This window comes from Pectinophora gossypiella, chromosome 27 (assembly GCF_024362695.1).
Source record: "Pectinophora gossypiella chromosome 27, ilPecGoss1.1, whole genome shotgun sequence".
In the NCBI taxonomy this organism is placed as follows: domain Eukaryota; kingdom Metazoa; phylum Arthropoda; class Insecta; order Lepidoptera; family Gelechiidae; genus Pectinophora; species Pectinophora gossypiella.
Window position 1 is genome coordinate 4,896,482 of NC_065430.1, and position 25,218 is coordinate 4,921,699.

Sequence of the window (25,218 nt, forward strand, 5' to 3'; positions counted from 1 at the left end):
GTGTTTGGTTTTATATTTTGTTACTGTGGTGTCCCTAATTTTTATAAACATTTCTTTCTTTATCTTTTCTTTCACTGGAACCTTTTTCTTTCAAAGTAGTCATTTTGTATTAATTCCAATGTTTCTTTTTAATGATAAAGTTCTTCATTGCAGATGCATCTATTATGTTTTTCAAATGCTGAGTTAAGTAATTGTGAATTATTAGTCGTTCATTGTTTGAATAAGTATTAGGATTGTCTATAATAATAATCCTAGTTCTTCTAGTCAAGGTTTGTGGTATACCGTCACATCCGCGTGTGTTGTTTTCATTTCATCCAATAAAACACCAAAAATGTATGTTATGAAGTCATATATTTCATTGTAAGTTGATAAGCGTTACGTTACAATAAATAAGTAAGTACATACTATTACCTATTATTGCCTACCTACCTATCATATCACCAAGCCCCATCTTTTCTTTTTTCTATACGGGGCCTGGCCGCATAATTGTTTTTGTTTTTATTGTTACTGTAATTCTATTGTCATTTTGTTTAATAAAATTGGCTCGCGTTTGACCGCCTGATGGTAAGTGACGATTTGGTCTAGGTCGACTGTCAGTGAAAACTGCACTTGAGATAAATTAATAACTCATTGGTGCAAGTCCTGTACCGAGGCTTTGGATAAGTTATGCAATAAATATTCCGCATCCATGCCATGTCACTTTAGAACCCTTTCAATTGCGTAGGATGGTGAACCCTGACATGCTGTTTAAGACTGCAGTTCTGAACGAACGCCTGCCCACAAACCATACAAACGAAACGCCTATCGTTGTTATGTATCCGCATGTGTTCACGAAGGGTCTTCAACCTAGCATAGGACTTCTTGCAAATATCGCATTGGTAGATCCTTTCGCCGCCATGTTTGATAGAATGTTCCTGCAGCTCATAGTTCGTAAAGAACTTCATCCCACACACGGCACAAATATGATTCCTCTCTTGCAAATGCTGGAACCTTATGTGCTGAGTCCTCCTACTGCACAAATCGAAGACTTTCGGACAAGATGGACATGGGAATACGGCAATTTTCTCCCCATGAATCAGTTTTAAATGTTTCAACCTATCTTTGTAGGACTTGAATTTTTCGTCACATATTGGACATTTGTACCTATTATTGGATCTGTGGATTTTCGCCATGTGAGCGTACAATGAGGCGTACGATGGGAAGGATTCCTCGCATCTTTTGCACGGGAAATCTCCTCTCTCGTGTGTCCTAGCGTGGTTGAGCATTCTTTGCGACGTCGCGAATCGCTTCCCGCAGTACTCACAAATAAAATGCTCGTAGTGATCATTCATATGCTTGTGTAGACTTAGGAACATCTCGTATTGCTTCCCGCAAATCTGACAGCGGTGTTCGCCTTTATTCAGGTGGTAAGGTAGTATGCAATCTCCGTGGGTTGTATCAATCGCCATTCCATGCTCTTTGAGATGCGTTTTCAGAGCTGCGTAGTCATCTATGTTAATTCCACATAGTTTGCAGACCGTTGCTGTAAAATCCATCTTAAGAGGCTCGTATTTCTTAGGTCTTATGACTGATTTTATGTCTGAATGCTCAGTCCTGGTGTGCTCTCGAAGTTTTTCCGGTTGAAGGAATGAGTCCTTGCAGTAAAAGCAGAGGTAAGTCCCCTTTCTGTACTTGAAAGGGCTTGCGGTGCAAGTTTCCAAGATTATTAAGAGGTTGTTCCTAAAGGCACTTCGTCTTGCGATGTCCATGTTTCTGCCACTCTCTGGGGATTCCGTTTCCAACTCGGGCTTTACGCATACGTCTTCAGATCTTCTTCCTAAAAATAGAAAAAGATCCGATATATTCCAAGACTTGCAGGTTCGTGGTTGATTTAACAATTTCATATAAGTAGATAAACAACAAAACGAGTAGATACATGTGTTCGTATAGTTTAAAGAAAATGGAAATATAATTATGCCTATCATGTCATGTCATGTCAGGGGCCTATGGCGGCACAATAATAACCCTGACACCAGGGTTGATGGGGTTGGTAATCCACCTCACAACCCACACGATAGAAGAAGATTATGCCTATGCATTACTTGTGTTCTTACTTTTCTCAATGAAAATAAGCAGAAAATAATGACTTTGTAGTTATGTGTAGCCTCTGTTAGGTTTGGGGTGTAAGGTTCCTAATGGCTGTGAGGGCTGGTTATTTGAGGCTAAGGCTGAGATTGAAACGTCCAGAAGGAGGCAAAATTCAATGAATTTAATTAAAATTCGTACAATTTTTTTTTTTACATTACAGTAGTTAAATGGAGAGCAAGAACGGAAGTAGAGAGACAAAAAATGTTGTCACGCTAAAAAATATAAATTTAATGTTGGGGTTGCCAACAGCCTCTTACATTATGAGACTAAGCACGTGTCACGACATTATGCTGAGGGAGATCCTTTTTTTATTTTGGGCGCCTCCATTGTGTATTTAATGTCTGTATTATTTGTCTTTTTGTCCTTGTTTTTTTTCTTTTTTTTATTTTTTTTTTATTTCTGTAATGTAAGTTTGTAAATGTGGCGTCCAATATGGAAATAAATATTTTCTTTCTTTCTTTCTTTCTTTAGACTTAAATCTAGATGGCAAGGAGTGGGCGTTTATCGTATACCTTTCATTTATTTATTATTCACACTGCATATCCCTTCGGAGATACATGCTATATCATAATTTAAAAAGAAACACTGAAACATATTGTTTATACATATTTATTATCGAGGTAATTGATGCGAGAATTGTAAAATATCTTGGAAACATAATAGTTGTATTTTCTTTACTCGGTCGGTCCAGCCAATCACATGACTTAAGTATACGTATATTTGATTTGATTTAGACTTAATAAGATATCAGGGTTGGGAATATCTGGGAAGCAAGAAAAAAGATTCCTCGACTCCAGCAGGTACGGTCACGAGCATTAATATACCATGAGCATTAATATACTTTGGTACCATGTCACATTAACTTTTTTGACAAATTGAACTATAAGTCTCACTAAATGTCAAATATGTTAGTGCGACAGAGTCCTAAAGTGGGTACATTATATTTCTCATGACTGTACACTGAGCTATTTGCCATAAACAATATAATAGAGAAGAATAACAAATAGAATAGAGAGTCACAAGCGACGGCGTGTAACGACACTGTACCACCGATATTGCACTTTACTTGAACTGCCATAACATCTCAATTTGAGGGAACTACTTATACTGTACATAACTTTGGACGCTCTTTCAGAAAACTTCTTAGCGAATGTGAGTCTATTTGTTAATAGGATGCGAATAATAAAGTACCTGTCTACCACACAGGTTACAATCCTTTGTTCACAATGTTCATATCGCGATGCACTTTAAAACCGATCACGCTGGATTATGTATGCAGTTAGGATAATGGCACATAGGCAGTTAGGATATTGGCACTGAAAATATGGTGATGATTTCAAAATATTAAAAAGAATCAACTCCTTTCTGCGCGTTCTTCAGGTACTGACTGGCTTAAATCCCTTCTTTCTTTCAACAAAGCTTCTACGCCGGTCAAATTAACTATATTCGCTTGTAACAAATGGCTGTGATGTGTTTTCAAATGACTCTTCAAGCTACATTTCTGGACACACGCGTAACTACAGAATTCACAGGAGAATCTTTTGTCGTTATTATGTATTCGTAAGTGTTCTTTCAAGGTTTTAGCTCTGGCGAACGCTTTTTTGCAGACACTACATTCGAACTTTCGGTCGCCAACATGTACAACCATATGGCGTTTTAGATTATTTGACGTGACTGTCTGATATTGGCACCAATCGCAAGAGAACTTCTTCAGCTTGACGTGAACCCGTTCGATGTGTTTAGTTCTCTGGTTGCACATCGCAAACACAGCTGTGCACAGATGGCAAGCGTACTCCACTTTCCGTCCGTGGTTATCCTTCAAATGCTTCACTCTATCCGCGTAGCTTTTCAAAGTCTCCTCGCAAACCGGACACCTGTATCGGTTCTTTTGACCATGAAATGAGGATACGTGATTGTTTTTCTGGATCTTTGTGGTAAACATTTCTGGGCATCTTGGACATTTGAATTGGTCCTGGGAATCGTGTGTTGCGAGATGGGCTTTGAGCCTGTGCGCGGCAGAAAACGCCTTCCCGCACTGGCAACAAATGTTATTCGGATAATGCCCGTTCATGTGACTGTTTAGTTTGTTGAAGAGCTCAAAACGCTCTTCACAAAGAGTACAGCAGTATTCTTCCGAGTTAATTATGAATGGCGTTAAGCCAAGTCCTTGTTGTAGACTTATCGGCTTATCATGGAATGTAATTAAATGATCCTTTAGTGATTCAATGTCTTTAAAGGGCCCTTGGCAGATTTCGCATTTTAAGTCAGAAGCTTCGACTTTTACGTGGTCGGAAGCGCGAGCGTGACGCATAGCCTCTATTCGGTTTGGATGTTCGAAAGTGTGATTTCTAAGTTCCACAAAATCTGTAAACGTTTGGGGGCAGTATCCACAGATGAAGGCACCCCTCTTCCAACGGAACGGACACACGTTTGAGCACTCAATGATAATAGCCGCATTGTCCCTGTGATCGTTATACTTGAGCTTCGGTTTCCATTTTAGTTTGAGTTCGACGGACCCTAAAAACAAAAGAAAATTCACTGTCAGGTTCGTGCCAATACTGCCAATGCGGTTAATTTAAATAGCTTTTCAGAAGAAAGTATTTACTACGCATTACCTTAAGGACTTGTCACGATTTTTTAAAGGAAATTCCTTACTTACTAGGTATTTTCAGATTTGGTACTTTAGAAAACACTTTGATTAAAATACACCATTAGGTGAGATTGTGGTCAAATGCTTGCAAATCTTCCATAAAAAACTATTTTTAACCTTTAAGTTCGATTGCCGATCGGGTCAATTTGGGAGGCGAACTTGTCTTCACCGACTCGAATCTGGATATTCTTCGTCAACCGGAAGATCAGCGTAGTGGAAAGTGCTCCGTTCCCGCTCTGATCAATATCGGGAGACTTGTACCCATCAATAGATTATGAAGTCAATATTTATTAATAAGATAAACATATTTAATACTGACATGATAACGGCCTCGGTTGTCCAGTGGTTGAGCGTTGGGCTCACGATCCGGAGGTCCCGGGTTCGAATCCCGGTGGGGACATATCACAAAAATCACTTTGTGATCCCTATTGCCTGATTGTCTACCTAGCATTATCCAGTTTTTCACAGGGTCCGCTTACCTAACCTAAACATTTGACAGGTCCGGTTTTTTACAGAAGCGACTCCCAGTCTGACCTTTCAACCCGCGAAGGGAAAACCAGCCAAACACAGGTCCCGTACCTCCGAAAATGCATTGGTAATGTGGGTTTCCTCACGAATGTTGCTCTTAATAAATACTACAAATATTTATTTTATTTTTTATTAGGCCATCAACAGCAAGTAAACTAAAGCTATTATTCTAATAGTTGTACAGTTATTTAACATTAAAAATAAGCTGTCTCACAACTTACTGGTATCTGGTATGTAGAATTTGCATAAATACTTCAAGGTAGGTAATAAATAGGTATAACATACATAGTAGTGTCATTAAACCATAGAATTCGCCCTCGCCATACTAGAAAAGTTGCCCCTAAAACGCGCGCAAATGGAGCGCCAGTGGCGAGTATTTGTACTAACTGTCAAAACGTTCATAATGATACGACACACCGTCACTAGATGGCGCTTATTGCCATATGTCGGCTTATACGGTTAGCGACATCTAGTTACTGAACGGCGAAATAGAGTACCTAATAATATACTATGGTGCCTATCCACACTACAGAAAGCAAGCGCCCGTCGCCCGTGGCGAACATAGGTGTTGGCTTTAAATGTAAATGTAGAGAAGGGCCCAGAAATATAGCTAACTAGATAACTATAATTATTTCATTACAATAAATTACTATGATGTGTTTTCAAATGACTCTTCAAGCTACATTTTTGGATGCACGCATAGCTACAGTATTCACACGAAAATCTCTTGTCATTGTTGTGTATCCGCAAATGTTCCTTCAAAGTGAAAGCTCTGCCGAATGCTTTTTTGCAGACAGTGCATTCAAATTTGCGAGCGTCAGGGTTACCATAATGCACGAACCTATGACGCTGAAGATGATGATACGAGACCGCGCTGTACTCGCACTGATCGCAAGAGAACTTCTTCACCTTAAGATGAACCTGTTCAATATGCTTGGTTCTCAGATTGTACATGACAAACACTGCTGGACAGAGATGGCAAGCGTACTCCACCTTCCGCCCGTGCTTCTCCTTCAAGTGCTTCGATCTATCTAAGAAGCTCTTCAAAGTCTCCTCACAAATCGGACACCTGTATCGGTTCTTTTGACCATGGAATCTTGCCACGTGGTTTTGTCTCCGAGTCATTGTGGCAAACATTTTGGGACACTTTGGGCATTTAAACTGGTCCTCCTGCGTTTTATGTGTTTGTAGATGGGATTTGAGTCTGGGGCGCGCAGAAAACGCCTTCCCACAGTGACAACAAATATGATTTGGAAAGTGCCCGTTCATATGACTGTTTAGTTTGCTAAAAATTTCAAATCGTTGGTCGCAAAGCGCACAACAGAATTCTTCGGAGTGAATTATAAACGGCATTAAGCCAAGCCCATGTTCTGGACTTAGCGACTTATCATGGGATGTGATTAAATGATCCCTCAACGACTCAATGTCTTTAACGGCCTCTTGGCAGATTACGCATTTGAGTCCAGAAACTTCGATTTTCATATGAGCGGCGTTGTTTCCGCAAGCGTAACGCATCGCTTCAATTCTGTTTGGATGTTCCGAAATGTGTTTTCTCAGATCGGTAAACTCACTGAACGTTTGAGGGCAGTATCCACAGACGAAGTTACCCCTCTTCCAACGGAACGGACACACGTTTGAGCACTCAATGATAATAGCCGCATTGTCCCTGTGATCGTTATATTTCACCCTCGGTTTCCATTTTAGTTTCAGGTCGACGGACCCTAAAAACAAAAGAAAACACTGTCAGGTGTGTACCAATGTGGTTGGTGGAATTGCTTTTGAAATGAAAACTTTATGAATTATATACTCTTTGGAAACGAAAGGATTTTCGCGATTAAAAATAATTGATATACATTTTCAGATAAATTCATACTCATTATTAGCAGGTACTTTCACCAGCAGGGTATCGAACCAAAGACACTAGACGAGGTCTGCTTAGTGTCTCTTCCCTGACCACCAAACCAGACACGTAGAACTCCGAAATCTGTCCTCGTAAGCCGGCTGTAATATCTGAGAGCTCCGTACGGAAAGCGCAGTGGGACCAAAGATTTCGCATAATGGGTGGTTAGAGGTACATCCATCGCAAGATGAACTAAGTACCCACACCTCACTGAGCTTTCTGTTACACTAACATGATAGTCAGTGATGTCAAATTTTCACATGCCACCCTCTCTTAATGCTTTATTTAAATAAAAATAAGTTAAAAATGGAAAGGTTGTAGAACTAGGGTAACACAAAATAACAAGAGATTTAAGAATTAATCATTTATATTTCTTGTTACACCTTAGATACAGCTAATAGTAAACATGTTAGTAAGCATACATTCGTAGAATTAATAAATGCACATGAGAGTAACAAATATCTTGCATGGAGAACCATGTACTTACGTAAAAAATACTAATATTTTACATATTTTAAATACTTTTTACTTACTTAAAATATGACTTCGTCTCAGTTACTATTAGGATTTAATTGCGACTCAAAACCGTCTAACGGCGCTCAGCATTTGTCTGACCATATAGTAAATACCTAGCATCTTACAGAACCTACAATAAGCTCTGAGCGATTAGATAATTACATGAAATATAACATAAACATTGGGACAGAATAGAAATGTTTTATTATAAAAGGACGCCACACACAAAAACAAAATATCAACATCACTTAAAATTTTCACAAAACAATTACAAAAACATAGAGGATGTTCATTAGAATGATCATAAGGTGGTGGTGAACGTTCTGAGATAAAAGGGTCTCACTCAGTATGCTGAGTCGCTGCGTGAACCACGACGCTGGTTTTATGTGGACCCTACAACATATAACATAACATAGCATCCAGGGTGAGGTGTAAAGTATATGCTCGTACATCCACTCCTATTTAAAAATGACTCAAATTAAGACGATTGTTGAATGTGGAGAAAGCAAGAGAAGTAACGAAGTAAATGGAATTCCATTGGCTCTGGGTATGCGCGAGATGAATCATTGATCATTGAACTCTTTCTTCTTGCTTTTGAAGATTTTATTATGTACAACCTTAGTGTAAGCACAGTATGCGCAAGAAGAATCATTGATCATTGAATTCTTTCTTTTTGCTTTTAAAGATTTTATTATGCACAGCCCTAATGTGAGCATTCCTTATAGTACCAGTAGCGAATACTGAAGCACAGACATTGCAGGGATACTCAGACTTTCGTCCGTGCTCTCTTTCAAGATGCCTCAGCCGAGCATGGTACGAACCCCATCGGGTATTGCAAATTGGACAACTGTACCTTTCCTTAGGTCCATGTACAGTAGTCATATGTCGATTCCTCGCATTGCGATTTGGAAGAACAACCCCGCAATTCGGACACTCACTACTTTCCGTCTCGTGGATGCGAGTGTGTCGCTGAAGCTTGTAGTGGCTCGAGAAACTCTTCCCACAAGTGTCACAGACGAAGTACTGGTAATGCTCGTTCATATGCAGGATAAGGTTCATGAAACTAAGAAACTTTTGGTCGCAATTCACGCATTTGAAGTCCTTTTTGGTTAGGACGAACGGAACAACCCCATCGCCCATTTCGCAAGACGAACTTGCGTTTTTGCTGTGGACTTCTGCAAGGTGAGTCTTCAAGTTATCTATTGTTTCAACTAGCTGGTTGCAAATGTTGCAGGTTAGGTCAGAAATATCCACTCTAAGAGGTATAATGTTCGATTTGCTTTGACCGAATATTGTCAATTTCTCATGTCCGGAGGAATGTTGCCGCAATTCAATCATGTCGTTGGAAGTGAAACTACAATACGCGCACATGAATTTCCCCCTTTTCCACTTAAACACAACAGCGTTTGAGTTTTCTAGGATAAAAGCCGCGGTTTCTTTTCCCTCTTGAAGTCTTCGGACTCTCTTCCAGGTTATTTTAACAGGTTCCCTCGAATCCTGGTCAGATTTGTCCTTTTTGTCTAGGATTAGCTTAAATGACGCTCCCTGTTCGCTGTTGACGAGTCCTAGAAATAAAAAGAATTTACTGTTGAAATCGCCGACTGATTCTTAGAAATAAATAAAGTAGTGGCTCAGGGAATCAATGTGGTTTAAAACGATGAGGCAACAGTATTGTAGTTTCGAGTTGAATTTCAAAAAATGTGGGGGAATTTACTTTCATGAGCGCTTGACAGGTTTAATTCTTTTCTTTGCTTAATATTTCTGGTCGGAGATATCTTTATATGCAAAAGTTTATATTATGTCAAGATTTCCTAGCCTCTTAATCTCTAGCACATCACAAAACTTTTCTTCGATTCTGCTCCGCACCAACCAAATCCCCTGGTAGTTGCAGCTTCCGAATACATTCCGCTTAAAGACAGTACTGAAAAATATCGGCGCCCGGAAGACGTCCTGACGACCCGATTACTCTAGCCATAGAGGCGGCCTTCGCTATCGGCCCTATAGGGTCGATTAATTCTTTAAAATATGATCCTCTCAGATGCTGCCCTGAACCGAGGTTCGAGCCCAACTGGGCATCCTCAGGACTGTTGTCTTAAATTTTGTACCGGGTGAGAGCCCTCAGCGCTCCCCACTTATCCAGCCGGAAAACTACCATAACTCCGTTTCCTTAACACATATATCACAAGTTTTAAAGTTACGAAAGGTTCAGTCCATGAGTTTTTAAATGCCGCTGCAGTTTGTATTTGCAAACGAACGACCATTTACAGTGTGCACAGGCAAATTTCTTCTCAGTAACTTTGTGGGTGCATCGCATATGACCTGCTCGTTGGCTACTCGTCAAAAAGGTCTTCGCACACATTGTACAATTGTATTCTTTGCCTGCCTCTGCATGCTCGTCGACCAAGTGTTTACACCTCGCGTAATATGACGAGAACACCTCCGCACATCTCGGGCAAGAGTACCGAACACGGTTCCTGTGTACTTTCGTTCTATGATTCGTCCTCGCCGCTCTTGTCGTCAAAACCTCACCACAGTCGCCACAAGGGAAGCTCCCAATTTCATGCGACTGCACGTGAACTCTAAATCTAGTGTTCGACACGAAAGATTTTCCACATAAATCGCATATGTGATTCCGATAATGAATGTTGATGTGTTCGTTTAACTTTGCGAAGGTTAGGAAGTGTTCGTAGCATTTCTGGCAGTAGAACCCGTTCGGCTCTAGCTTAAAAGGTAAGATGCCGTCGTTGTAACCTTGGTAGAAAGTTTTATTATGGACAGCGGATAGGTGATCTTTCAAACTGTCTATACTTTCCAAAGGACAGCTGCAAATCCTGCATTTAAGATCCCCAATGTCAACTTTAGCCATATTATTCTCGGTCAATTTGGCAAATATTTTCTTGGTAGGAAGTTCATTTATATGGTTCTGTTTCATATGATCTCGAAACGGGACAACGTCTACGAATCGCGAATCACAGTAGGAACAATAAAAGGCGCTTTTAAGCCATCTGAAGGCCCAAGCCGTGGAGTTTTCCAGAAGGATCATAGCGTTCCTCCGCATCATAGTTTTGGTAATCCTCTTTTCGGATTCTTCGGGCATCTCGTTGTTCGCCCGGCGACGCCTGCGCATCTGGCGGTCGCATACGTTCTCCTTTAACTTCCTAACTGGCTTAACTCCTAAAGCCCCCGTTTCCGCAATAGCGGAACCTAAAAAGAAAATAATTCGATGTTACAACTCAAAGTGAAACAGAAAACTGAAGTCCAAATTGTGCCGCCCAACACATGCAAAGTTACAAAAAAGTGTTAAATTTTTTGATTAGGTAGGTACTTCATAAAAGTAAAGCAATATCAGGTAAATAATACATTTATATAGAAATACATTTATATAGATAACAAATAACATAAGCTTACGACCATAGAAAGGTGAACTAAGTACACACACCTCACCGAACTTCTTTAAGACCTACGTGATAAGAGGTCCATTTGTGAAGTCAGTTGAAATTGTGGTTTTGTGTGTAGTGTAGGATAGAAGAGAATCGACCAGCATAATCTCGGTGATGCATCACTATGCTCATTCATGGACGTCACAACACTTGTTTACGCACTTGACAGATCTAGCGCAGCTATTTTAGAATGTTATCTTTATAAAAATATCACTTTCGGCTGACCGGACGGCTATTTAAAAAAATGTATTATGACACATTAATTTTCCATACAAAATTAGGAGACGCTGAAGGACGTTCTGATTTTGTTATAAGCAAGAATAATGTGAAATATGGCACAAACGTTACTAAACGTCGTCGTATATAAGCGTTCTATCATAACCGTTATACTACGATCATTAGTAAAAGGAACAACGTCTAACAACGTCAACGTTTATAGAAGTTGCGTCACATGTGGGTAACATAATGTTTACAGTTTAACTAACAATATCTAATGACGAGGACGTTTAAATACGTTCTGTCACGCAATACTCAAATATAATTATTTATTATTTTGACAACGTTTATAAACGTCGCCGTCAATAGACGCTTTTCTGAATATTTATTATAAAAATCGATAAAAAAAGTTATATTTTGATCACTGAGTAAGTAAAAATATTATTTGCAACAAGAGAACAAGTCGACTTTTTCAATATACGTGTATTGGATGGTTCTACTTCTCAGAGATATAATGAAACTGTATCAGCATAATTATTGATTTCCGTCCAAAATGACAAAAGACCACGTCAAATCATAGTCCAGGTGAGGATGCCGCCGTGAGTACTTCATCAACAGATATAATAGAAGGTCATCGCGGGCCACCGCTGCATACAGTGATGGAGTGGGAGTCCACTAAACATCTCGCGCGACACCGCCGCCTGCAGAAATAGAAAGGTTTGTAAGGTAGAAATGGGCACGTTACTGCGGTTAACACTATCTGAACCTGCCGTGGACCACCCTCTGCCTTCTGGATTGTTGGCGCCTGCAGAAAACCACCCAACACCTGCCGCGTCACCGCAACCTGCAGACACTGCAGACTATCCAATACCTTCTGCGTTGCCTGCAGATATAGAGACTAATTCAGCATCTCCTGCCTGACCATCGCTTGCTGATACAGAGGGCAACCCAGGACCCTCTGCGTCGTCAACATCTGCAGATATAGATAATAGTCTAGCATCTCGACAATTTCGTAGTCATTCCAGAGCTCTGAACAGTGTTCAAGCAAACGAGAGGCAGCCAGACAGAAAGACGCAGAACACTTTTTTTTTGACGTGACATATTGTAGATTTGCCGCAGATGGCATTAACTACTTAGCCGGACAAATGGGGAGCGCTGAAGGCTCTCACCCGGAAAAACGCAGAACATTATATTCAGTAAGAACCTAAACAGTTCATAAGAACATCGCCCATTTCGAATCTGCTCCCGCGACATACAAACCAGCAGGCAACGAGTACCAAGACGCTAAACACCGCCTCGAGCTACATGTGATTGAGAAAAACCACATTAGATAATAGTACCAACATTGTATTTTGATAATGTTTCTGCAATGGTCCGTCTACTTCTGTTATAACGTATTCAAATTCAATTAAATGTTTCCCCCACACATTGTAGACTTCTTAGCGAGCACCCGTAACTGAGGACGATGTTCGACGTCCTGGTCGTTGTTTCTCACTTGATTATACGTCTCGAGAACGGCCACGAGATGGGCAACGTTCCCACTGGAGGCACCGTTCCGCGTCCCGCCAGCCGTCTCTCATTCACTTCAGCATCTGTTGAATAACTTCGAGATTGACGAGATGCTGAATTATCCTCTATATATCAGCAAACAGTGGCAATACAAGAGACTCTCTATGCCTACAAGTGGTGGCGATGCAGGACGATGACTAAGAATTATCCACAATATCTACAAGCTGCGGCGACGCAGGAAGCACCGAGTGGCCCTCCGCAGGCGCGAGCAATATAGCAGGTACAGAGGTGATGTAACAGTTGCCAAAAAGTATGTTGCTGTGAAAGTGGTAACGTAGCCATTTATGAGGGAGCCTCGATATCTGCAAGCGGCGATGACACGCGAGACGCTGAACAGACTTCCATCCCTGCACGCAGCGGGGACCCAGGACGAGCCCCCAATACATCTGTTGATGAAGTATCCGCTTATTACGATATCACGTAAAGTTGTACGGCTCCTATCACGTAAAATTGACACATAAGACATTTACAATGGCACGGAGCTTACAGGATGACGTCCATCAACGTTGTGATTGTATGCGTAATAAATGTGTATGTGTGAGTGACCTCTATAAAATGACAGTAAAAACGAATGCAGCGCGGCGCTAGAGATTTGGGAATCTAATGTGTTGTGGCGCAATGACGTAGCTAATAGAATTTAGTATCGGCTGTCAGCGCTCTATCACGTAGTGGGAATAAAATATATTTTTTCTTTGACGGGAATATACGTTGCGTCAATTTGGGGGTTTTCATTTTGACGTATAATGACGTTGCTCAGCCGAAAGTGATATAATCAATAATTATACTCACTTGAGTATCTCTTCAATAATAGGTAATTATGGGAGAAAATTGAAGAATTATGAAGATATAAGAAGAAACGTACGGTCTTAGCTTCTAAGAATAGGTAGGAACTTATTTTCAGTATACTAATAAATTCAACTTCTAATTTTATTTTAAGTTATACCCATCATTCTTATCCGCCGAATAGAAAAGAGACGGATGATTGACAACTGTTAATTTTAAAACGAATGAGTGATTTAATAAATAACCCGATCGAAGTGTGCTTTCAACTTAATTCTGTCAGGTTATTGGTCAATATAAAATTTTGTGAGGTTTCAAATTCCTCCCTAAAGTTGACTGTTCCATAAATTTTATGCCTATCGATTATTCGTCCCTTTCCTTTTCGGCGGATAAGAAAAAAACAGATATAACTTAAAATAAAATTAAATGATGTGTACTGGAATAAGCAGCAATGTGCAGGTAATGATTAAAATTAATTTAAATGTATACGGGAAGTAAATTAAAGTGGATAATAGTTTGTAAAGCATTTATTATAAAATAATACTGCACACTCAGATCTGGAGGTGTAAAATAATCCAGGAGGCTTAAAAAGGACATTGCAGCAATTCATCTAAAAAGCAATATTAAAGTCTTATATTTGCGCATATGAAAGTGTGCAATGTTAACAAATGCCAAATAAAGAAAGAAAGAAACATTTATTATTTAGGATACCACAGACACGGATAAAAAAACACGGGTAAGTAAATAGCAATATTGCTTTTTAGATTAAGTGCTTGAATGTGGCCTTTTCAAACCCTGTGGATTTTTTATTCGATATCATTAACCTATTTAGCTTATAAAATTGAAATCACTTTCTTGGAACTTGGTCTAAAAAAGAAGAAAAACGAGAAATAGAATGTATCTCATTACAATAACCATCAAATTTTTATCACATTACACCTTATCCGAGCCAGCTGGGAGCAGATCGCTCAAGTCTGGCAAGTTTCTCAACTGACTCCTCTTTAACTCCTCATGTTGGTGGGTCTTCATGTGTATTATCAACGCCCTATTCCGAGGGTACGATTTCTCACAAACAGTACAGTGGAAATTCCTCTCCCCTGTATGCTTAATCATATGTCGCTTGAGTTCGTAACCTTTCTTAAACGACCAATCGCAGTAGTTGCATTGGAAACTGCGTTGCAGAGGAAAATGGACGGAGCGAATGTGATTGGCACGTTTACCGCTTGTTTTGAAAGACAATTCGCAGTGAGAACATCTGTAGGCAACCTCTTTCTCTCTATGCGCCTCGTTCAAGTGATTCATTCTGTCGTAGTAGCCATCGAAACGCATGTTGCAGTGAGGGCATTCGTATCTGGGTGCTCTAGCGTGCGCTTGGGCTTTGTGATAGTCCCTCGCGACACGCACTGAAAAGACCCGCCCGCAATCCTTGCAAGGAAACGACCCAGAAATATGGACTTCCGAATGCTTGCGCAGTCTAGGAGCCGTCATATATCCTTTGCCGCATATAGCGCAGATGTAATGCTGATAATGAACGTTCATATGCTCGTAGAGTTTTAAGAAATTGTTAAATTTCTCTTTACAAATGACGCAGCTCCAGGACTCTTTATCTAAACAGAATGGTAGAACACCATCGGGGTGGTTCGGGTCTATTCTAAAACCGTGTTCGGAGATATGAGTCCTCATAAGATTCACATCTGTTAGGGTTTGGGCACAGATGCGACAGGACGATTCGGTCAAATCGACGTTTATAATGGCCATTTCTTTGAACTTGCTGTAAATGTCTTTGATGCTGTGTTGGGACATGCAAGTTCTGACGTGTTCTCTGAGTGAGCTACACTCTGTGAAGTTAGCTTCACAGTATCCGCATTTGAAGCGGTTTCGGATCCATCGGAAGGGGCAGACACTCCAGCATTCTAATATAGTGCTGGCGTTTTGCTTGGTCTTGAACCGAGCCTCCGCACGAGCACTCCGCTGGTATCTTCGCTTCTCGCCGTTTACTTTTAAACTTTCTTTTTCTGTGTCTGTTTGTCCGGTTTTTCCTAAAAATAGAAAAGGTTTGCGTCAATACCTTCGCCGTCTTCTCACTTCTTATATTACCCATTACTGTATTCATAATTGTTTAGATTTTATCAACTTACTTCCGTTAAGTGAAGAAATAGTTATAGAATTTGGTAGAATTACGTCTGTTGAATTATATTAATCATGAGCGAAAAAATAAGAAGTCGTCTTCGACGTACACTCCATGTTGGAACGGCCTCCGTGGTCCAGTGGTTGAACGATGTGCTCACGATCCGGAGGTCCCAGGTTCGAAACCCGGTGGGGACAAGTCAGAAAAATCACTTTGTGATCCCTAGTATGCTTAAGACATTACAGGCTGATCACTTGATTGTCCAAAAGTAAGATGATCCGTGCTTCGGACGGCACGTTAAGCCGGTTACTTTGGCGGCTCAATAATAACCCTGACACCAGGGTTTATGAAGTTGGTAATCCATCTAACAACCCACACGATAGAAGAGAAGAAGACGCCATGTTGTTATTCCTTTTTCATTTATTCTCAAAGAGGTATTACATGTTTACGTGAGAATTGTCTCTATGTTGGCAAGCATGCACTCGTTACCTTTGGCGTTAGTTTCTAGCGACATCTATTGGATTTTTTGATTACTTCGTTACATTTTTAAATATCTTTGACAACATTGACATCCTAATAAACTGATGGTTCAGACAATGTGCGCTAGATGTCGTTGTCCGTGACATTAAGTATAACATAGACAAAGCTTGTCTATATTATGTTCTACCGTCCATGTAGTCTACCGAAGCATTCAAATCATATACACATAAACTTTCTTTTTAGATGAATTACTTAAAATCATGTCACTCAACTAAGATGACCAACTAAATGGCAATAAATTAAAGAAGGTAGGTATCAAAATGTGTAAGGAAGAAAAAAAACTTCATAAAATTATATACTTAAGTTCTTTAATAAATTATTACAGCTAAAAGTTCACATGTCCTGATAAAATCTACATAATTATGTATAGTTATGTACTACTTGTTAATTCTATAGTACGGCTTAATAAGTATCAATATGAATTCTTTAAAAGTCCCTCGAGACCTGCTGTTCTTGAAACAGTTGATAGTGAGAAGGTGGATCTTCAAACATCGATGGCAAAGGCTAGATCTTTTGTACATTTGCAAATATCCAGTTACATCTTATGTATCTTACCAGTATTCGTAAGTTCTTACGCCCCGGACACTTCAACACCTCGTTTTACACACATAAGAATAAGAATAAAATAAATTTATTGCCAGTAACAGTTTACATTTTTCTATAAGAACTAGGTCTATGAATATTACGAATACGGGCAAAAGGAAATGGCTCAGCTTGTGCTGTAGATACTACACATTGACGTTATCGTACACACGCATCTGTGTGTGTGACGTCAAACGCCCATACGATTGAATACTAAAGTAAGACCGAGGGGGTGAGGTAAACCTAGCTCAGTCGCTGGTGGGGAGAGTTGCCGTTCAATATGTAACATTATTCCTTATTCTATGGCAATAGGCTAGATGACAACTTAGTCAAATGAGATACTATTAACGAAATGTTAAAACGATACATTTCCATTGAGTTTGTACAAATACTAAGAAATATGAAATCCATCATTAATAAACAGTGTCTGACATCGTAAATTGTTGTAATTCTTAATTAAAATTTGATAGTTTCCTAGGTCAAAGTGTAATGTAGGTATGCTTTTGTTATTGTTATTAAGTTATATGTTTAGAGGGTATGTACACATTTTCGGCCATTCGTCAGTTCGCGATTAAACGAATAACTGCCAAGTTGTGTTTCACTATACACCACTTCCTATATACTCTTCACAAAGATAAATTATTATATTCTGATTACTAAATAAAGATAGATCTAAAGATTTACAAATTTTAATAAAGAAAAATGTAATAATAAATAAGGGTGACATTTTGTCACTTTTCTATGACGGCACAGGTTGCTTTTTCACACAAATTCCATAGTAATTTCGTGTTTTGACGTTTAGTAAAAGGTATTTTGACTCGTGGATAATTCAAAAAGAAATAGATTGGTTTTCGTTCATCTTAGACTAGTGTCTACTTTTATCATTTCGTATTTACTTTGACCCTATGTTATCCCCCCAGACCCTATGTTTGACCCAGTTATCTATGTAAATTGATACTGTAGAAAGCTCTATCGATAACACCCGATATAATAACGCCTCTAATTTTATATTTATCAAATATAATATTCTCCTTGATTAACTACCCTCTTTTCTGTTATTATGTTTTCAGGCCATAGGCAGTATGTGTCCAATGTTTTAAGATAATATTCATACAGTTACATCTTAACATACTTAATCGTTGGAATGTTGTAGACATAGCTACAGGTAATTTGACTTCAATGCTAATGACAGCCGTTTGATAAAATGCTAAAATTTGACGCGACCATCAAAGAACTAAATTTCAACAATCAGACATAACACATGAATACAGTACAATTTGGGCTGCCTTATTGCTGTAGAGCATGTTTTTCCAGGCAACCACTAAAAGGAAACAAACATTGACCATGTCGAATGCCATTTAAAAATCTCTAAAAAAAATAATGATACCAAAACTTGTATGCCTCGTCGAGTAATTCAGTCTACTGTTATTATTTTTCTTTTTGTAAGTAATTTTGTTTTGTTCTACTTTTTCTAATATTAATTTTAATCTTAGTGTTCTTTATTTTTCAATATTATTTCTCGTGTGGTTTCTGTCCTGTGTAAAATGTAATGTATCTGTCGGTCTGTGTCTGTAGTGTCCGAAAATAACAAATGTCTTTTTCATTCTTTCTTTCTTTCATTTTAAAGATTAAGGAAACAGAGGACGGCAGCTAAGATAGAGAATAGTGGCGGATAAGAAAATGACAGATATGACTTGAAATAAAATTAGGTGGTGCTTATTAAAATCAGCACCAATGAGATTATTGTAATATTCAGATCCCATAGAAGCTCAATAGAGCTCATAAGTAAATATTACTTAATATTAGATAGGTAAACTACCTATTTTTTGTTCAAAAACGTTATCCTTTTTGATAATTTTGAATGTTTTTATAAGGTGAACTATTAAAATTCGTTGTAGTTTTCTTTCAGAGGACAAAACCATACCAGTTTTACAGTTAATGAAGATTCACATCACCAGCTACCTACTTTGTTAGCCATCAGTTCCTTCATAATTAAAGCACATAATAACGGGTTCTTACCGCGTTTAAATGGGGATATGACACTCCCGATATTTCGACACTGTTGCAAGTGCAACACTTGATGATAATAACTGCGTTGACTTAAAACAATCAGTTCCTTCAGTTTCAGATTGTAATTACGAATAAACTCGTTACGTCCTCTAGAATTAATGTGTAGGCTGTCAATGGTACTGATTCCTGCAGCCACCAAATTAGTTTTAATTTGGTTTGACAGTTCCAAAACTGGGTCTATCTCTCTCTTGCACTCATCGTAAGTGAAGGACGGCAGTATCGATTGAACTGTCAGAATAAATTAAGATTTTGTTTGCCAGAAACGACAACAGTACTCGGATGACGAAAGAAAGCCACGAGATCAAACGTGAAAATGTTTCTTGGCAATATGCTTATCCAAAGACATCTTCGTCGCAAACGCCCGAGAGCAATGCAGGCAAGGGAAACTGTACTCTGTCTCTTTCTTTGTACGGTGTGCCTTCACGTTGTGGTGATATTTTTGAGACCTGGATTTGAAAGTCATGTGGCAGGTCGTGCATTCGTACATCTCGGCGCCAGGCTTGTAATTGTGAAACTCCATAAGATGTCGCTTCCTCAACTCCCAAGTCGCAAACCTCGGCTTGTCCTTACAATAGTTGCACATATACGGAAGAGTCGTGTGTTGTGTCTTGATGTGAATGTTCCTCTCTTCCAACGTCGAGAAAGTCGCCACACAACGGCTGCAATTGTACTTGTTATCGTGAGGGATCTTCGTATGAGCCATCAGAGCCGATTCAGTTATAAAACCTTCCCCGCAAGTATCACAAACGTAGTTCTGGTAGTGTTCTAACGTGTGTTTCTTTAGCGAAATGAAATCTGTAAATTGAATGCTGCATATTGCGCATTGCCAACAAGAACCGTCTCGCAATTTGAACGGCAGCACCCCGGGTTGGACGTCTACGTTGATAGGCTGTTTATGATCATTCTTCAAATGCTTCATCAAGTCGTCTAGACTGTCAATTGCCATGAAACACAGCTTACATTGCAAGTCTGTAATGTCTACTTTAAGGAACTCTTTGCGAAGTTTTCTACTGAAAACGTGTTGGATGTTATAATTGGCGTGTCTGGTGGTCATGTGTGTTCTTAAACCGTTAGGGTCGTTCGATTGGACACGACAGAAGACACAGTTGAAGTTCTGTCCCCAAGTTCTAAACGGCCGCGCCGTAGAACATTCCAGAATAATCTCTGTATTACTCCTGTATTTCAAAGCTTTCCCGAAACGCGGTTTGTAGGTTGAGTTGTAACATTTGAAATTTCGCGAGTGCTGACGCAAGCCATGCTCCGATAGGAACGTCGCGCTACATTTATCGCAGGTAAAGATCTTTATATGAGTACGTAAATGTCCATTGATTTGCGAGAACTCTGAAAAGTTCTTATCGCATTCCAGACACATCCAGAGTCCTGTAGGGCCCTGGCGATACGGTAACACTCCGAACGGCACGTTAAAGTTCACCGGTCTCTCGTGGTCTCTAGCCAAATGCGTCATGAGTGTATCAACGTTAGGTATGTCTTGTGAGCAGTCGTTGCATTTCAGTTCTGTTATATCAATCTTTAAGTCGTCAACGACTTTGTAAAACGCGCTGTTGTGATCAGCGTTTGCGTGTTGCTCCTTAATATGCGCCCTCAAAGCTGCCATAGGTTCAAACTCATCGTGGCAATACGAACACAAGATCCGATTAAACCGCGTTTTGAACGGAATTGCCGTTGAATGTTTTAACATCAACACAGCATTTTGCCGCTGCGGATTCTGATTAACCGATCGTTCGAACAGTTTCTTTTTCGTTCTACTTTCTTTCTCAGGGAGCCCGTCAATTGTCCTTGGGGACCCTAAAAAAGAAAAGAACGTCATCATTATTATGTCCAGCACAATCTCCGTTTAATTAAACAACTACTTTATTCTCAAGCTTAGGTTTAGCATTCGCACTCTTACATTCAAGATTAATTTTATCGCGTTCGAGTCATTAGATTATGTTTACCGGACTTGGCTGTAGTTCTCTTTTTCTGTTATTGTAAGTGTAGTGTCTATGTTTGGGTAATAAATTTATATATAATATGTATTGTTTATTTGGGTATTTGACTCATCTAGTTTCATAAACTTAAATAAGATGGTTATTTCGTAATTCCCAAGTGTTCGGTTGGCAAGCTTTTTAAAGAGAGTCTTTAAACTGATTGAGGCGCATGGTACGTTTCAAAATACTGATGTAATATTCATATTTTAAATAATAATTAAAGCTTCTTAAAATTGTAATGCTTATTTGAGATTTTAAGAAATGGATAACAAAATCTGTTTATACAGTACCTCATTAAAAACAAGAATTCATCAACTTCGCATTGGGAAACAATATAAATTGGACCGTGTAAATATTAAGTTAGTTTTAAAATCACAATTTCTTTACTGTGAATACATTCATTACTAAAATTGTGATGCTCGTTCAAAGTAAACTAGATCTGATTTCCGAGTTTCTAAAGTCGCGTCGTGTTACTCATCAGGCCTCATACATCTTTTCCAGATGATTTACTTATACAGTGTCTAGGAGGCACTTTTTTCATGACTATTATAAGTCAATGCGTGAGCAGCAATGTCTACACACGCTCTGCAGATGTAGTTAGTGGCGGGTGGTCCTGTACCACACCACCTCCTTCTCCGTTAATTATTCGTATTACTAAAACAAGAAAAAACTTTTTCGACTAATAGATGACTTCTATGTCAGGATGATATGACCGCATATGACTTTTCAAGCTAACTTTCTGCGCGAACTGTTTGTTGCAAACTACACACGAGAACCTCTTGGTCTCGCTATGTATCCATATATGCTGCTTCAAATTCTTCTCTCGAGAAAACGCCTTCAAACAGACGTCACATTTGAAACTCTTCTCTCCCGTGTGCCCCGAAACGTGGTCGTCCAATTTATATTTAGCGTCAAACTTCAATCCGCAACAAGAACACATGAAAGACTCGTCAGTATGTGCCAGCTTATAATGGCCGTAGAAGGACTTTCTGCTGTAGAATGTGTCGCCGCATTCTGGGCAGTGGTAAATTCTCTTCGGCAACCCATGCACATCTCCCTTGTGTTTCTCTCGTTGTTCCCAGGAGATAAAACGCGCTCCACACGTCAGACAGAGGAATGGTTTGCAAGACGGCGATTCTCTAACGTGCTGGCTCTTCAGCTCCGCGGTGGGGAACTCTTGCCAACATTTTCTACACACGTTGCGCCCTATATGGTTACATTTGATATGGTACTTCAGAGCTTCGTTTGTCAAATAATTCTTTCCGCATATGTCACATGTATATTTCAAGAAATGTGTCGTCGTGTGTCGACACAATTTGACAAGTGAAGGGACCTTTTTGTCGCAAAGGAAGCATGCCCACTTGCCCATAACCAACTTGTACGGGTGCATACTAATGTCGTAGGTCAAATCCATATCTTTACAGTCATGATTTTCGTAGATATGTTTGGCGACCTCCTCGATGGTTTCAAAGGGTTCGAAGCACACTCTGCATTTTAAGCCTGTGCAGTCCACTTTTAGGGACTCTTTTCCCTTGCAGTGAGCGAATGCGGTACTCACGCTGAAGTCTTGATGCTCGTTATCCAAATGACTCCTGTATTTGTGGGGATCCGTATAGGTTTCTAAGCAGTAGACGCATATGAGGGTCGCCTCCCCTCGCATCCTGAAGGGGTATACGGTGGAAAATTGTAAAACGGCCTCTGCGTTTCGTCTCGGTACCTTAATTCGTTTGAGCATTGATTCGCTTCTACGTAGAGTCACACCTAGAAAAAGAAAAAACTCAATTGTGACTCCTGATCCTCTTTGTCGATTTAGTTTCGCACAAGCCTGACCTTGTTATGAACAACGAAGTAACAGTATATAAAGCAATATCCATCAATCATTATGTACTCTTTTAACCATTATTGTTATTATGTTTGACAAAAAAATACCCTACGTGGCTCGTAGGTCCTGTTTTAACTCCCTCAACAAAGTCTCTGCCGCATCCGTCTCGCAATGCAGTTCGACTATGTGAGACAGGGTTTGATACGGCATCTCCTTTAAGCCCATAAATGGGACTGGGTATGTGAGTGTGTCTTTTAGCCATTTGTTGATGCTTTCCGCGTGTGATGCATTTTCTCATTTCCCAAGACAAAATATCGTTATCGGGCGCCGAAGCATACCCATAAGTTGTTATGTTGTGTTATGTTTATTTTAGAATCTACAATTTTTTCATTAATTAAAGTGTAAACATTTTTTATTTAAAACTTATCGATGCCAAACATGAAAAGAACTACATCATTAAGTTCAGGTTATGTGATGCTCTAAAAGCAACTCTAGCGATATCCTCGTAATCCGCATGACCTAAGCTGTGACGTCTGTTAGCTATATATTATAAAATCCTAAACTGAGATTCGTCAATGTCAACCGCAGTTGCCGAACATCATGACTCCACACCATGAAAGTAGCCGCAGCGAATTATTATGACTTGTCAATTAGTTCTGTTAAAATCCGCAAGACTTCTTTCGTAGCGCGTACTCTACACCCTAGCAAAATACGCATTTACTTAGCTGGTAGGTATTATAATCTCAAGCCTTCGCATTTCATTCGAGAACTCGATTTATGATCAGATATCGAAATGCTTCTTAGCCACGTGTTTATCCAAAAACAATTTTGTTGTAAACGCTTTAGGGCAAAAATTGCACGGAAAATTCAATTCAGTTTCTTTCTTCATGCGATGCGTTCGAGCCATGTGGTTATATTTACCGGATCTAGTCTTAAATGACTTTTGGCAAGTCGAGCATTCGTATTTGTCGGCGCCAGTTTTATAATTATGAACTTCCATGAGATGTTTCTTTCGCAATTCCCAGTTCGCAAAGCGCGGCTTGTCCTTACAATAGACACATAAGTAAGGAGTGTTTGTGTGTTGGGTTTTAACATGGTGATTCCGTTCGTCCAACGAGGAAAAGGTGGCAATACACCTGCTGCAGTTGTACTTGTTTTCGTGGGGTATTTTCGTATGAGCTATCATCGCGGATTCAGTTATGAAACCTTCTCCACATGTGTCACAAACGTAATTTTGGAAATGTTCAGCCGTGTGCTTCTTAAGCGACACGAAGTCTTTAAACTCGTTGGGGCACATGGTGCATTTCCAGATAGACCCGTCGTTCAATCTGAAGGGTAGGACGCCTAACTGATCATCAGTCAGAGGCTGCTGATGATCGCTCTTCAAATGAAACGTCAATGCATCGAAAGATTCGATAGGCATGAAGCAAAGTTTGCATTGTAAATCTGTGATATCAATTTTGAGGAATTCCTTGCCTAGTTTTTTGTAAAAGGCCTGTTGAACGTCATAGTTCGCGTGTCTCGTAGCCATATGCGACCTAAGAGTACAAGGGTCGCTGGACTGCACCCTACAGAAGACGCAACTGAAATTACTCTTCCAAGTTCTGAATGGCGTCGCAGAAGAACATTGTAAAATAATTTCAGCGTTAGTTCTAGGCCTTAAGACCTTTCCGTTTCGTGGTTTATAAGCCGTCCTAAAACATTTGACCTGCCTATGGTGATCTTTCAACGCATGGTCGGACACAAATGTCGTTCCGCATTTTTCACAACTAAAGTTCATGAAATGACTCGCTATATGACGTTTAAACTGCACAAACTCGATGAAAACCTTCAAGCAGTAAACACATATCCAGTTATTATCAGAATTCTGCTTGTAAGGCAAAACTCCGAACCTAGCGTTGAATTTTACAGGCTTATCATGCTCGTGAGAGAAATGGGCCATCAGAGAGTCTATGTCGGCGACATCCCGGGAGCATATTTTACATTTTAAATCTGTTATATCTACTTTGACCAAGTTATCTTTTGCTCTGTAAAATACGTTCTTAAAATCGGAATGGACATGTTCAGTTTTCATGTGTTCCCGAAGAATGGACAGTTGGTCGAACTCTTCGTGACAATACGCGCATAGTATCTGACTGAAACGTGTCTTAAAAGGGTAGGCAGTGGAACATGTAAGGATCATTTCGGCATTCCGCCTCTGTGGCGTCTGGTAGACAAGAACTATTTTCTTTTTTTCACTCTCACTGTCACTAGGTCCTTGGATTTCCAAGATGGGCCCTAAAAACAAAAAAGAAATTGGTCAATGTCATACCAGGCCAGCTAAATAGTTACTATATTAGCTTTGTTCATGCTAATAAAGTAT

The 25,218-nt window shown here is 39.6% G+C and overlaps 1 protein-coding gene across 13 annotated transcripts in view; it reads right to left on the reverse strand.

The window, feature by feature from the left end:
* Positions 1 to 25,218, reverse strand: part of LOC126378844 (zinc finger protein 260-like) — a 78,157-nt gene that overhangs the window by 11,869 nt on the left and 41,070 nt on the right. For 2 of the 13 annotated variants that reach the window (XM_050027285.1, XM_050027286.1), the window contains exon 5: positions 18,980 to 20,852. The exons of 3 other annotated variants lie outside the window; for them this stretch is intronic. In XM_050027285.1, the coding sequence (XP_049883242.1) occupies positions 19,348 to 20,852 (1,505 nt within the window). In that variant the 3' untranslated portion in view covers positions 18,980 to 19,347. Of the gene's footprint in view, positions 1 to 394; positions 1,817 to 3,129; positions 4,645 to 5,567; positions 7,027 to 7,554; positions 9,287 to 9,320; positions 10,926 to 14,238; positions 15,766 to 18,979; positions 20,853 to 21,324; positions 22,796 to 23,417; positions 25,134 to 25,218 lie in introns of those variants that run through there. 8 more of the 13 variants (XM_050027293.1, XM_050027289.1, XM_050027298.1 and 5 more) reach the window with 8 other exon arrangements.